The following is a 15793-nucleotide window of genomic DNA, read 5'->3' on the forward strand; positions in this document are numbered from 1 at the left end:
GTCCCCAACCCATTTTAGGTCACCATGATGGTTCAGATCCAAAGGGCAAAGATGTTCACATCCAGGGCTCATCCCCCAGTGGGTTCGTGAGGAAGGCAACTTGGTGTCTTGACAAGAGCATGGGCTCTATAATCAGGGGTTTAAGTTCTGATCTTCTCATTATTAACTATATGATTTTGCACAAGTTACTTGACTTAACTGAACTCCAATTCCCCAGAAAACAAGGAAAGTAATATCTACTTAGTGGGCAGTTGAACTGTTAACAAATGTTAAGTGCCAGGCTTATAGCCGGGGCTCAAGAGAAGGTAGACATCTTCTGACATTTCCCCCCTTGCTGATGGAAAGGTGAGGGGGATAAGTGACCTTAGTGACCTCTGCTCATGAGTCACTTCCTAGACCTTCTTATCCCTCCGTGGCAGGAGAAACTTCTTAGTTGAGTTTTTGATCATTTGACATAGTCATACACATAATTTTGGAGTCTCTTTTTTGCATTGATTGCTCTAAAGATCATAGCAAACACTATCTTAGATGCTGCTACGAAATTGACAGGGTGATGTATTGGTTGGCTGATTCCATCTGAACATTTCCTCTGAAAGGATACACATATTCATGCTCTGAAATTCTCTTTCTGCACCATCTTCTGAAAAATCACACCATGCCTGAGCTTTGCTGGGAAAATTGAACAAGAGCTTGTATTCAGCAGTGAAAAAAAAAAAAAAACCGAAACAAAAAAAACAAAACCTTTACACAAAGACAACACATCTGTCCTGAATCTGAGGTTCATGAAAATGAATTTGGATTAGAGGCTCCTGGATGACAAAGGGCACACAGGTCACTGGTTTTGTTTCATGTCCTCACATTGGATAATGCAGGTGATGAAGTGCCCATTAGCAGCCTCTAATGATGATTTGCTCTCCAATACCTGGTGTTTAATCAAGTCTTAACCAGATAAGGCCTCCTCTGTGATCAGTCAGACACTTTGCAGACGCATATTGGTCCTGATCGCTCTAGAGTGAGGCCCAGGCTTGTGTGGCCTTCCTGGCTACTACTCATGAGCCCTGCCCCTGAGTGGTAAGAACAGGAAGGCCTAGTCATCTCCAAAAGGTTTGGAAGGGGTGGGAGGAGTAGGTGTCAAATCTCTGCTTCTCTGGGGAGCTCCACAGCTCAAGAGGAGGAACGCAAACAAGAGCAGAGCTGGGGATGAACCAAGAGAATTCACAAGGGAACAAAGTAAGGGATTTTTGAAAATGCAGAGAGTGCCTAACTTATTTCTCATTCTGAAAAAGAGTTGATAGATACAGGCCTGACCCACCTGACTCATTATTTGAGTGCAAAGCTTGGTTTGTCTTACTTTTGCAAATCTTTGTTGTTGAAGAGTAACTGACGTATCATATTATATTCATTTCATGTGCACAACACAGTGATTTGACATTGTATACGTACACTGTGAACTGATCACCACAATAAGTCTAGTTACCATCCGTCACGAGACAAAGTTGATACAAATTATTGACTATATTCCTCATGCGGCACATTACATCCCTGTGACTTATTTATTTTAGAACTGGAAGTTTGTACCTCTTAATCCCCTTCACCCATTCCCCACCACCCCCTACCCCACCTCTGGCTGCCAGCAATCTGTCCTCTGTGTCTATGAGTCTGGGTTTGGTTTGGTTTGGTTTTGTAGACTCCACTTCTTAGTGAAACCATGCAATATTTATCTTTCTCTGTCTGACTTCTTTCACTTATTGTGATGCCCTCAAGGGGGCCTCCCTTTATTCTGTCTTTGCACATTTCTTGAAGGCTCTTCCCAAATGTTTGCATGTGTCTATGGGGCTATAGGTCTGCTCCATCTCCTACATTAGATCATGCCCTCCATGTGGCTCGGGAAGAAGGCTTCTCCTGCCCGTGGTGCCCCATGGCTTCCACTCTGGGTGCCTAGTACATGGCTCACTGGGGATGGTTCCATGAACAGGACTCCAATAGGACTACAAGAAGCAGAGATGGACAAGAATTTATAGTCTAGTCTGACAGATGGGTATGTACAGAACATTCCTGGGGTATCCCCAGCGTGAATGAATGCTGTCCCTGTTCTCGGCAGTAGCACTCTACCCATTCATTGCTATATCCTGATCGCTATGGGTACAACAGATGATAGGTAGGTAGATAGATAGATGAGAGGCAGACGGAGAGAGAGAGATACACACGGTGGGTCATGGAAAGGCAGAAGGAATCAATTAACCCTATTTTAAAAAATCAACAGTCTGTGCCTCTGTTTACTTAACAACACCCTTCTGCATCCAAACATTTTTTGGAGCAGATGTAGCCCCTGCTTGGCTTGGTGAGTAGATGGGCCCTCTGTGAAAGGAAAAAGGCAGCCGTCCCCTCAGCCCAGTGGTGGACTGGATTTCAGACCCCCTTCATCCCCTTGCTCAGGTGTTTCTATACAGGGCTCGATTTCCACAACCTTCTGCCGGTGCCCTAGGGGCAGACAACTTCCGTTCTTCTTCCAGCTGACAACAAACCTTAATCAAACATTTCCTCCCCTTTGGGGGCTCAATTTCTTTATTGTGGGGGGAAAAAGAAGGGGGATTGAACCTAAAAATCCCTAAGATGCTTTGCAGTGCCAAAATGCTATGATTCTTCAGATATATATTGAGCATGTAAAAGGCATTCTACAAAGTTTACTGGTAGAAGTAGCTGACACCAATAAAGAAACAGTGCCCGCAATTTCCAGTTTGACTCTAATTTGCACCAATTCCTTGAGGCTAATTTAAAAAAAAAAAAAAAAGAGGCTATGTTGTTTCTATGGACCCAAATATAATTGCCCAGCTGAATCATCAAGGATATTCTTCCTGTTTTCTACAGTCACACCAGCAACCATTTAAACTCCCAGATTCAATTTCCCAGTCTGCAAAATGCTACCTCTTGTGGTGGGCTTTATGGCAACTAATGGGGCGGGGAGGGCTATTGGCCAGTGCAATGCAGTGGGCTGGCTCCAAGGACTGTGTGGGCATCTGAACCTTCTCCACGTCAAGCTTTTTCAAGGGGCATCTTAGCCACTGATCCTCAGGTTCTGAGCAGCTATGGGCTGCAGAACCCCACTCCCAATCTGGACCCCACGTCACTAACCCTGTGTCAGCTCAAGGTTGCACTGAGGTCCCTCTTTGGAGCTATGTTTTTACTCCATAGAGATGATGGAAAGTTTGTCCCAACAACAGACCCATGGCTCATAAATTTTGGAATGATTAATCATAACTAAGTGCACAACAGGGAGCAATGCACTCTGAACTCTAAATTGGGAGATTCTTCTCCTGTAATTTCAGGTTTGCAAATTAGACATCCAGATTTTTTTTTTTCTTTTTTTGGATTTGTTTTCTTTTTATCTTGAGTGTTTATTACAGAAAGCTAGCCAAACTGACTCACAGTTATTCGTTTGACTTAAAAAAAAAAACAAATCGGGCCAGCCTGATATCATCTGGGCCTCCAGCATGTCCATCAGAGTTAACTGACCCCACAGGTCTGAAGTTAGAGGTCTCCCCAGTTTAGACTCTTCTGTTCCGCAGAGCAGATCCTGTGCCACAGAGGAGTGGGCATGGGGTCATGAGTGCAAGGCGGGGGCACATTCTGAGGCAGTAGAGCCTCTCTGACGCCACCCACCCTGCAGCATGGCCACTAGCCGCCCCCAAGCTACCTTGCCATGCTGTTCACATGCCTATTTTGGCGACACCCACGCTGGCTGCCACACACTCTCCAAGGGCCTGACTCGCCTCCAGGCTACGATCTCCTCTTCTTAATTGCCTATTCTAGTGTCCTACCTCCAGGACCTCGCAGAGCACTTGACTCCTCACAAACATCAGGAATCATTGCTGAATGAATGAATGGATGAATGAATAAGCAATTTTGAAAAAAGGGTATTTGGGTTCAAAGACAAAAGATCCTCAAACCAGTCCTAATTAGGATAGTAAAAAATTACTAGCAGCTTTGCAGAGTGATTTCACTTATATCATCTCTGTAACCCTCACAGGAACCTGTGCGGTTGGTTTTTATTATTCCATCTGCCTAATGAGAAAACTGGAGTTTAGAAAAATCAAAAGGTAGGGCCAAAAGCGAGGCCTGTTGTATAACATGGTACAAGTCACCAGCCTCCCTGAGGTTTCCTTCCTTCATCTGCAGTGGATATAATATCTGACTTAACTACCTCGTGGATTGTTGTGGACACGAAGCAACTGCTTAGCGTGATGGAGGAAAAGAAATCAGAGAAGGCCAAGGACTAACCCATCATCCTCCTGAAGGCTGTCAGATTGGTTAGTAGGGTGAGGAGAGGTAGAGCCATCATGAGCCTATCAGGATGATGGAGGAAGAACCCATCCACCTCCCTGGTATCAGCTCTGTCTCAGGTGCCCAGGGTCTAGATATATGGATAAATCTCTCTTACAAGGTCAGACCTAGCCCCATTCTGGAGCCAGTAGTGGTGAGACAAAGAGGACCACAACAACTTTACCTCCAATATCTGGTGGGCCTTGGAATATGCCCTACAGCCAACAGACTCCATAACTGGAGTGGCAGAGATGAGCCATGGGTGCTTCATAGCCGCAATATAGTAGAAACTTCAGTATGGTACCCCCTTTCTTCCCTAGCCCCCCTTTGCCCGAGAACATAGGGCTTGAACTTCTGTCTTGTCTCTAGTACATCATCTGCCTGGCTTCGTGTCTTAGCCTGCTCTGGTTCCCTTGTGGACAAAGGACCTTGTCTGCTTAACTAAAGCTCTGAAGTCCTGCTAGTTTTGGCCAGAGAACTTCCTTGGCCGGAGACCCCGCACAGCTGGACTAACACTCAGGCAATCAAAACCATACCGGGACTCACCCCCACCCCAAGCTATCGCCCACCACTTAGGACCCCTGGCACGGCACAGCCCGGGCAGATACCTCACACATTGGCCACAGGCAGAGGATTGTGTGGGCTTGGCCAAGTGGGGGCAGGGATGAAGAAGGCGGTGGAACGGGACAGGGTGGTTGAATCAGTGCTAATGTAGAAGACAGCAAAGCCTCCCCGAGGCCCCAGGACTCAGAAAATCATCCCAGGTGTCAGTCGCTCACTACCTAGAGCTTACGTGGGACAGGCACAAAGTGTCTCTCATCTCGGGGAGCTGGCATGGATGGTCCCTCTGCGTGACACACTTCTGTCCACTCAGCAGCTGGCCTCTTGGTCCGTCAGGTCTGTGCCTCAGTGGCCTCCCTCCAGAAGCTTCCTCACTTCCAGTACTGTGCTGGTCATTGTCTAACAACCGGCTCCAGGAGTGGGGCCAAGGTGCTTGCTGGTGTCTGTGGTGCAAATATCTCCACCATGGCTGATTTCTGCTCACCCCGGGACGTCACCCGTGCGCAGTTGGGAAGAAAAGTACAAGGCAGTGTGAGCCATGTGAGCCGGCTCTAGCATGCCATTACGACCCCCGAGTCGGAAGTGGGCACCCCACTTTGCTCAACGACCCCATCGTGTTTTGTTCTAAGACCTGTCACGATTTGTAATTCTACCATGATGTCTGTTCACTTGTGTTCATGTCGATTCTCTCCATGAGACGGTGAGCTTCACCAGAGCAAGACCCTACCTGTTGGGTCTGCGATTGGCACCCAGCACCTGGCACGGGGTGTGGAGTATGGCACCACAATGCCTGAAGGAATGAGTGTGTGAAAACCAGCCCTAAGATTATTAATATGTTGCTTCACGAGCAGTTAGGAACGGAAGTAGGAATTGCCAGGAGTCACTAGTACAGGTTCATTAAAAACAATTATATCTGATTAATCTTATTTCTTCTTTTGACAGGGCTATTAGTCAAGTTAATGAATGAAATAATAATAACAATAGCTAACATTTATTGGCCGCTTACTGCCCACGAGATACCGTTGTGTTTTACACAGCAGTGTGCTAGTAGATACTGACCAACTGGGGTTCCAGGGGAAGTAGCCCTGATTTGTAGCATTTGCTGATTTCTGTGGTATAGATATTCCCACGGTGGCCAATTTCAAGCCACCAAAGTGACTTCATCCATATAACAAATGTACTGAAAATTTCAAAGTCTGCCCTCACGAGCCTGTAGGAGCCTGTTCCGGCACACCGTGGTTTTGCCTAGTAACATGGAATTATCACAGTGACCCTATGAGGTATGCTCCGCTATTGTTCCTATTTCACAGATGGGGAAACTGAGGCACAGAAAATGAGGTATCCAAGATCACAAGCTAATCGGGCAGAACTGAGTGTGAACCAGGAATCCTGGGTCCAGAGTCAGTGCTCTTCACCCGCCCCCCTCCCCATGCCCGTGGTGAGCCATGTGGGCACATCCTTGCCTCCATGGCATCCTCATGGATATGCCATATTATTGTATGGATTCACCACTGGCTACTTGGCTGTGTTCAAAGGCGCTGATCAAGAGCTGAACGCAGGCCAAGCTACAGGCACTTCCACGCTCACCCCAGGGCTCCCATCAGAGATGCAGGAACGCCAAGCACAGAATGGTGACCCTGGGAGAGCCATGCCCTCGGGATGCCTAGCAATTGTAAGGAAGGACCAAATCTACCAGCATGAAGTCTACTATGAATAAAAAGGGCGACTCTCCGTTTGGATTCAAGACATAGGTTAGGAACTACAGCTTGGCAGTAACTCTGATAGACGACAGATGCGGGTGTGGACAGACAACAGACTGTAGCTGATTCCATCAGCACCAGATGACATGCGGTTTCCTAATGGACACTGGAGCCACGGGGCCAGCAGCACAGCATCTGGGTCCCTCCAGATGCCGGTTGGATTTATTTCTTAGCATGACTCTGAGGGTGAGAGGGTGACTCAAACCAAAGCCAAGGGTAAAGGACCGTCAGGGGATGTGGGAGAAGGGCTGCCACCTGAGGAGGAGGCTTCCACGCCACGTGGCCCCAGAGGAAAGAAAGGGAGCATGGGCAAGGTTGCAGGGAGGCGGACGCCCCCAAGGAGCCAAAGCTTCTCCCAAGTGGCTGGTGGCGGGGTCCCTGTCAGGGCCACCTCCAGGACTGCGTGGCTCCAGGGCACGGGAGAAAGCCTGCTACGGCAGATAATTCAAGCATCGTCTATGGAAGCCACTCAGTGTGGGGCTAAGAAAGAGCAAAGTGCCTGAAAGGACCCACACTTAATGCTTTTTGAGCACCTACTACACAGGAAGCCTGGCACCGGGCCCTCAGTGAACACTCTCTCGCCTCCCCCAGGACCCCCGCAGGCTGTGCAGGGGCCTAGCTCCTCTCTGGGCAGGAGGTGAAGTGACAGGACAGAGCCACCCCTCCTGGGACATTGCAGAGCTTAATGTCCACTGCCACTCTGCCGGGGTACGTTACACTCAGGCCTCTCCGTCCGCGACTCTCCTGCTTTAGGACGTGCGCAGGTAGAAAAAGAGAGAGGAAAGGAGGGGTACACTTTCTCCCTTTAGTTTTCTTAGAAGTACATGGGTTCTAATTCTTTTGTTCCTAAAACTATAAACATTTCGTCAATCCCTGAGCACCTATGTCAACTTTCACAAACAAATCTACCTTTTGAGGCATCCCTGCAGTAGCACCCTGGCTTCCTCAGCAGGGAAACAGAGGAAATAATAGTGCTTAAGTCAAAGAGCAGCCTCTGGGCATGTGAGTAGGCCATGCGTGTGGTAGAAGCCATGTGAAGCTGTGTGACTGCTGCAGGTGGCTTCGTGGAGGTGTGTGTCTCCATGGGGATAAACCCTTCCCCAGGAACCGCGTGGAGGTGGACGGGGAGAGGGCTTGATTGATTCTGGGTAGCAGGTATTTTATGTCCTGTGTTGTTATTTATGTCTCTACACCTACACTCCTGAGCCCCACACAATTGGCTGTTGCAACATTTCAAAAGCATTTCCATGGAAGCATTCATACAGTCAAGCTGTCCTCTCTCCAGTGAACACGCCGAGGCTGAGTGAGCGGGTGCCACAGTCAGGGCCCTGGGCGGCCACCCCGGCTCTAACCGCCTATTGCTGTTCTCGGGGAAAGAAGAAGTGGGAACAACATTACCTTGGAAGGCCCCTGGCCCTGGAGTTCCCTCCTTCTTGGTACACTGGATGTGAGGGGGAGGTCCAAGGGTGCGAGAGGGTCCCTGCACAGGAAGCAAGCCTGGCTCAGCGGACTGGAGTCGAGCAGGGAGAAGAGAGTGCCCATGCAGGTGTCAGAGCCCAGCACGGGGTGACAGACACATCTGCATAGGGCATGAGGTGGTGACAGTGGGAGATGGGGCACATACGGTGGGATTGATTCAAAAAGTAAACATGTTAAGAATAGTGGGAGCCAGATTTTTCACCGTCAGAGAAAGGAATCTCCAACGTGGGAAGGGAGGAAGTTAGAGCACCTGGTGGGGCTGGTTAGAGCTGGGGCATCACGTGAACTCACACTTGACAGTATGTATAGATAGATTCAGAAACACACGTTATGTAAATGCCTGTGTACACACACACACACACACACACACAAACAAACAAACACACACACACACACACACACTTCTCTAGTTCTTTCCGCTGAAGCAGCCCTGGGGACATCAACACCCTAAAATCAATGAGGACACTTAGCCCCAGATCCTAGTTTCTAAATGCCATTGTCCACTAAAGACTTCAAGACTCCTTGGAGAAATGACTGATTCTAAAACAAAGCCATGTAAAGTACAAGGTGAACCTGGAACATTTGTGCCAGAAAATAAGAAAGCTCACAAAAAAAAAAAAAAAAAATGAAGAAGGAATGACAAAAGGATGCAGAAGCCAGCTTGAAGGGGGTCCCGTGACCAAATTAGGAATAATTTGTGTTTCAAAATGAGTATTGATAATAACAGACATAACCTATCAAATAAAATAAGGAATTAATGATAAAAATGAAGTATTTACATGGTTTCAAACCGCCTCCCCCAGAAAGTCCTACTCATTACAAAAGGAGAAGGAGCAACTTGACCGTGGAGAAGCCTGGTAGACATCACCTTAAGCAGGGATCAAGGTCAATGCTGTCAGTGACAGGACAAATCCAAACTGCATGTCCCCAAGAGTGTGCAGGGAGAAGGACACAGCATCTCAGCTGAACCCATTAGTGCAGAGGCATCCTACATCCCCGGACGGAGGGACATCCTACAGAACTCTGGCCTGTGATCCTCAAGCATCAAGATGACAAGAATCAAGGAAAGTCTGGCTGCTCCAGCCTGAAGGCAACCAGAGGTATGTCAACTAAACGCAACACGTGGTTTGAAGCAGAATCCTTTTGCTGTAAAGGGTGTTATTTTCGACAAGTGGCCGACAGTAGGATCTGAACGCTCAATAACAATAATGTAAGAACGCTAGTCTCCTGATTTTGATGGGTGCAGTGTGGCTATGCAGAGAAATGTCCCAGTTTGTAGGACATGCACATTCGTGCCTTCAGGGATGATGGAGCATCATGTCAACAGCCTGCTTTCAAAGCATTCAGGATAAAAGAGGAACTTCCACCTTTTCTATAAAGTGGAATGTTCTGAGGGTTAAAGGAAAGAAGGGAAAAAGAAAAGGGGGAATAAAACAATTTACAGGAGTCTGAAGCAGAGGGGGGGGGGGAGGGGGCCCTCGAGGTGTGACCAAAGGGCATGGTGAGGAGTTGTGGGCTTTCTTTTTCCTGGTAAGTCTCCAGAGCCAGACTGCTCTTCTCCTGAGGTCAGGCACTCCTCAGCTAATGTTCTCCCCTCTCCCGCTCAGGCCTACCGCACACACGGCTACCAATGGCTACGAGCAGCCGACCTCGGCAAGCCAGGGGGGCTACGGTTCTGGATCCCGACAGCAGCAAGAGACAGATGACAAGTAAGACTGGGCAGAACCTCCCTCCAAGGGCAGGCATCCTTGCGCGAGAGAACCTCTGCAGAGGCAGGGATGGTCCAAATGTCCTCTGAAGGCCCCTTAGGGCCCAGGAATGGCACCGAGAGGACGTCAGGTCAGACATCTATTTGCACACACCCTCCTCTCCTAAGAGGTTTTGATTTTCATTTTCAGGATTGGCAGCCACTGCTGGGGCTACCACATCAAAGTAAACACACTTCAGGAGAGAGGAGGACAGCAAGAGCCAAGACCGAAAGTTCTGCCCTAGCTCTCCTAACCTCAGCTTCCACATTTGTTAAATGGGGGAGAACCTCCTGTGCTGTGGCACAGAGCTGGAGAAACAGATATCCGATGAAAACATGGGGATGGCAGGTCTTTCACCCTTGCAGAGAAAGAACCGGCCAGTCTTCTTTTCCATCATAGTAGGCAAGTAGAGCGCTCACCTCTCTTTCCCTTCTGCCCACATCAGGTACTATTCCGAGGAGTGTAGGAAACAGCCGGCTCCCCTGAGCGAACCAAGAGAGGCTGGACACCAAGGCCAGAGTCAGGGGTATCTGAGCAACACTTCCCCTACTCAGGCTGGAAAGAGGCCTCTGGACGCCTCTTGTGGCCCACCCAATACCCCTAATCTTTTGTGCTATGGTTCACCCACCATTGCCCCCTTCCCTTCCTCACTTCCTGCCTTCCCCAGCTTAGATTCCACGATCCATTATTGCAGTCAACTCCCGTGCTCTGCCATCAAATGCCGCACCCAGGCGGTCCTCCTCACACCCAAGCTGGTGAGCGTGGTATGGGGAAATTCACACGCGGACCAAGCGTACTGCTTGTCTGTGTTGACTCATCCCCAGCAGGCACTGACCACTCCCCAACAATCCCCACTAGTCCTACTACTATATTTGCCTTTCTCCCTCCTAAAAGACCATTCCATCCCTTCTCACGTCTCTTCTCATCCCCTTCTTCTCTGCCAATGACTGTCTTATTCTTCGAAAAGGAAATGGAGGCAATAAACCAGGGGCTTTCCACTGCCAGCCCACCTCTGTCTGGACTCACACCCTCCACTTTCCCTCTGATTCCCTACTCCAAGAAAAAGGCCAACCCCTGAACCTGTGCTCTGAACTCAAGGGCCTCGCTCCTGTATCTTTATCCCGGACAATTGAATCAAACACACATGTTTCCATATCTCTAGCCTTAAAAAACAACTCCCTCCCTTGGCCCCACATTCCCCTGTAGCTGCAGTTCCATTTTTCTGTGCCCCAGCACAGCAAGAAAGACTTACTTATAGCCCTCCCTTTACCTACTCTAACTGGACTTCAGTACCGCCCCCGCCACATTGAGTCTGCTCTTGTTTAGAACACCAGTACCTTCCATGTGGCCAAACTCAATGGTCACTTCTCTGTTCTTACCTTACTTGATCTCTTAGCATTCCGAATCTACATCCGTCCCTATCTCCTTCCCTTGACTTCATGGTACATCTCTCTCCTGAAGGTCCACCAGCCTCACTGCGGGTATCTTCTCTGCCTCTTGCCGGCCCCTTCTCCTCTGCTTGCCCTCCAGATATTAAAATGCTCTAGAGCCCTATCTTTGGCCCATTTCTTTTCTTCCAGCTCTACTTTATCCCTAAGTGACGTCATGCTCTAGCTTCAAATAAAATCCATACGCCGAAGACTCCCAACTCTATATGGCTCTCCCTGGAACTCTAGACTCATATAACCCGTCTTACTCAACATGTCTATTGGATGTCCATCTCAAACCTGACATGGGCTGAAGAGAACTTTGACTCCTTTCTCCCTCCCATCACCCCTAGGAATTCTCTACTTTCAGTCTTCCACCATCCCCCCCGCCCATTACTCAAGGCAAGAAAATAGTCCTTGCTCCTGTCTTTTTATCATTCCAATATGCATTCCATCAGCAGGTCCCCTTTCATTTTGGTCCAAAGTGCTCAAATCACCTCCACTGCCACCATCCTTGCCACCAGCCATGCCACAGTATATCCCCCGAGCACGGAAATAGCCTCCTAATGAGTCTCTGCTTACACTCTTGATGCCTACAACCCATTCTGATCCATACTCCATAGGAACTACTTCTCCAAAATGCCTCCATCATCCTTAGAAAAAAAATTCAACTTGGTTTTCCTAGTTTACAAAACCTACATGATCTGGCCCAGCTCAGCACAGAACTTGGGGGCTAAATCACATCAGGTTGACTGATAAAAGATGCAAGGAGTTCTTTGGATCTGGGACGCTTGTGGGTGTGAATGTGTTCAAAATAGGTTCCAGGACAAAGGGCCTGGGAACTGTTGCAATGCATGGGAAAGGAGCGAGGGGAGGAAAGGTAGGGAAGACACCTCTCTTTATAATCAGACTCCAGCCTGGAGAAGGTCCCACTCCCAAGGGCAGCCTAATTGCCAAGACAGCTTCATCAGCAACAGGGCCGGTGGGCAGTAGAGGACCTCATTTCTCCAAAGGCAGAGCCTGGGGTCTGCTAGGATGCCCCTGGTTAGCTTACAGGGAGAGGTGGGGCTGGGGGCTGTGCAGAGGAAAGAAGAGGAGGAAGAGCAATAGAATGCCTACAGCTGGGGCCAAGCAGAGGGAATGGTGGCTAAGCCATGGAAGCTTAGCTGGGAATAACGTGCCCTTGGCTGACATGGCTGGAATGGGGAACCTCAGAACCTCCTAGGCACATCCTGCAAATAGGGCCTCAGCCAGGCTCCACCATCCCAAGGCCAAGTGCTCTGTACTCTTCCCTCTTACGTCAGTCTATACCACCCAAACAAGAAAGTGCAAGCCCCCTCACTCCCTCCCTCCGTGGGAAAATACGTGTCTTACTGTTGTCCAAGTGGTTGGCCTTAATGATCTTCTCTGAGTAGTCAGAAATACTGGAACATTCAATCTAGAAAGGGCACAGAACAGAGGAGTGAGGCATCAAAAAGATCACAGCACGTCTGGCACCAGTTCAGCCAATGGAGAAGCCGAGCCTGGAGGGGTGCGGTGACCTGCCCACAGCCATACAGTTATTTTCTAGTAGACTGAAGACTGCAGTGCAGCCCTCTGGATCGGCAGGCCTGCGGCTCTTGCATTGAATCTGTCTGCCTTTGCCGGAGGCTGATTCCCAGCTACTGCTTCACAATGGAGGGCCTGGTACTCAAGCTGGGAGATTCAGAAGGAAGTGGCAGGCCTCCTCCTTGCCAGAGGAGAGTGACCTGGAGCCAGGCAGCCTGGATTCACATCCAGCCTCAGCCACTCTCCAACTGCCCCTCAGTTTCCTCCTAAGTGAGGAAACAGTCCCTGTTTTACTTGGTCATTGTGAGGATTAAATAAGCCAAAGCATGTGACCCACTCAGAGCATGACGGCCCCCAAGCCCCACCCCCTGGGCGGGCAGCCTTACAGCTCTCTTTCCTCTTCTCCTGTCTTTGCCCCTCTGCTTTCCTTTCCCCCTTCTCTCTTCTCTCTCTCTCCCTCTTTCTCCCTCTGCTTCTCTCTCTCTCTCTCTCTCTCTCTCTCTCTCTCTCTCTGGAGAAGAGCAGTGGGTAGAAAGGGGAGCGTGGAACAGGAGAACCTGTGAAATGAGCCATCAGGAAAGAGGCCCAGCTAAATGTGGGAGCTGTTTAGAAAATAGCGGTGACAGCAAAAGCCCAGGAGGCAGACAGATTGGGACAGTTGGGATAGTCGCCACAGCTGGAAGGCGCCGAGGGGACGCTTCCTGACAGCTCCTTAGCTGGGGCCGCTGACCACTTAGAAGCCAGTGAGGGACAGCCCAGCCCTCTCAGTGCTCAGGCCTCGGCTCCCCATGCCCCAGCCAGACAGGGCCTGAGATGAGGCCTTTGAGACAGTGCTGGAAGGGCAGGCAGGGGGATGGTCAGACAAACCAAGTCCCACCCTGAGGTTCTGTTGACCTCAGGGGAAGTGGAGTCTGTCCCTTGCTGGAAAGCCTCCCTTTGGGTGAGGAGGGCCCAGTGAAGGAGAGCTGGAAGGTGGGGAGGGGCAGGACTCGACCTGGGGCATCCAGATTGGCCCGTCTCCTCCACTGAGTACATCTCAACTTTTCCAGTCAAGTCTGTGGTGGAGATGCCGTTGAGGATGGCCCAGGTTCTAGAAGACCTCTACAGCCAACACACAGGCACTTCCCAAGTGAGGCATGGAGAAGGAACGTTGTCGCTGCTGGGAACTCATTGACAGGCCTCTGAGGCTGAGTCAGGGCGGGCCAAGGGGATGTGGAGGGCTCTGGGGTTCTCAGCACAGGGCTACAGGACACGCAGCTAAATGCACAGAGAACAAAGCCCACTGAAAGTTGTTCAGCTCCCATGGGCCTCTGCAAGCAGCTGTCTTGTGCGCACAACAAGCTTAATTGTAGTGTGTCTTAAATTTGCTCAAGACCAGTTCCCATATTCTAGCTTTGGGCCCTCTGCATTTTTCAAACACCAGCCAGCCACTCAAATTTTTCCTTTTCACAGTTTCTTCCCAGCCTCCAGAGCCTGCAGCCTCCTGTCATCAAGCAGTGCCCATGCTCTGCAGTGTAGCCAGAGGAAGGCTGGGAGCCTTCCCAAAGTGTCAGCCTCCATTCCTATCTGGAGGGGCTGCAGCAGCCAGAGCAGCAGAATTTTTAACTCACCAACTTGCCCTTTAAACCAACAAAAGAAGGAGATTGTCTGGTTATTATCCCTAGGGCCTCATCCCAACTATATTAATATTAGACACTGAGCGTTTGGTCATATGCCAGGCCTGTTCTAAGCATTTTACATATGTATTAAACTCATTTATTCTTCACAATCACCCCATGGGTGAGGTATTGTTCCTAGGGCCATTTATAGATGGAGAAACTGAGGTACAGAAGTGAATTATCCAGTCACACAGAGCAAAAGATTCAAGCCAAAGCCCACACGTATAACCACACAGCACTGCTCTAAAGCTGAGGGTAGGACTAAGCGCTCTAAGGTAATGACACCAGAATGATTTCCGGAAAGTCAAAAATCCCCCATAAATGTCAGCATTTGTCGGGCAAGGAGCCACGAGCAATGCCCGAGTGACATGGAGCCATGCGAGTTTGCCCCACTTCCTGAGAGTCACACTTGATTTTCTCTACTTCTCCTCAGGGTGTGGCCCCCAGCAAGAATGGACCAAGATTTGTACTTGCAGGAGGGGGCAGGAGAAGGTAGGAGGCAGCTGGTTCTACAGGAGCCAACAGGAGGGAGGGAGTGGCATGCTCACCCCAAACACTTTCTTGGCCCCCGCTTTTGGCAGCAAAACATGGAAAGGATCCCGGTACCACTCCCAACATCCAGCACCACTTTATCCTTGAACACATGCTTATTGTGGTACATGGAGTTCCGGTAGGTGAGTGTCCGCACCTCATCCTTCAGCATTTCCTGTGGAAGGAAAGGCAAGGCAATGTCAATGTATTCAAGCCACCTAGGAGTACACCAAGGTCATGGACCCAGGACTGTCTTGTCAAATTTTTCAAGAATATAGCCACTTTGGAAAACAGTGTGGAGGTGCCTCAAAAAAATAAATATAGAGTTACCCTATGATCCAGCAATTGCACTCCCTGAGTATTACCCCAAAGACACAGATGTAGTGAAAAGAAGGGCCATATGCACCCCAATGTTCACAGCAGCAATGTCCGCAATAGCCAGACTGTGGAAAGAGCCGAGATGCCCTTCAACAGATGAATGGATAAAGAAGATGTGGTCCATATATACAATGGAATATTACTCAGCCATCAGAAAGGATGAACACCCAACTTTTACATCAACATGGATGGGACTGGAGGAGATTATGCTAAGTGAAGTAAGTCAAGCAGAGAAAGTCAATTATCACACGGTTTCACTTATTTGTATAACATAAGGAATAGCATGGAGGACATTAGGAGAAGGAAGGGGAAAATGAAGGGGGGGAAATCGGGGGGAGAGATGAACCATGAGAGACTGTGGACTCTGAGAAACAAACTGAGGG

General features: G+C 49.3%; 1 protein-coding gene across 1 annotated transcript in view; it reads right to left on the reverse strand.

Moving 5' to 3' along the window:
• PRMT8 (protein arginine methyltransferase 8) overlaps positions 1-15793 on the reverse strand; it is a 91836-nt gene that overhangs the window by 24848 nt on the left and 51195 nt on the right. The window contains 3 exon segments of the mRNA XM_027593774.2: positions 12670-12733; positions 15050-15076; positions 15079-15207. Of these exon segments, the coding sequence (XP_027449575.2) occupies positions 12670-12733; positions 15050-15076; positions 15079-15207 (220 nt within the window).

Source organism: Zalophus californianus, chromosome 9 (assembly GCF_009762305.2).
Source record: "Zalophus californianus isolate mZalCal1 chromosome 9, mZalCal1.pri.v2, whole genome shotgun sequence".
Taxonomy (NCBI): Eukaryota; Metazoa; Chordata; class Mammalia; order Carnivora; family Otariidae; genus Zalophus; species Zalophus californianus.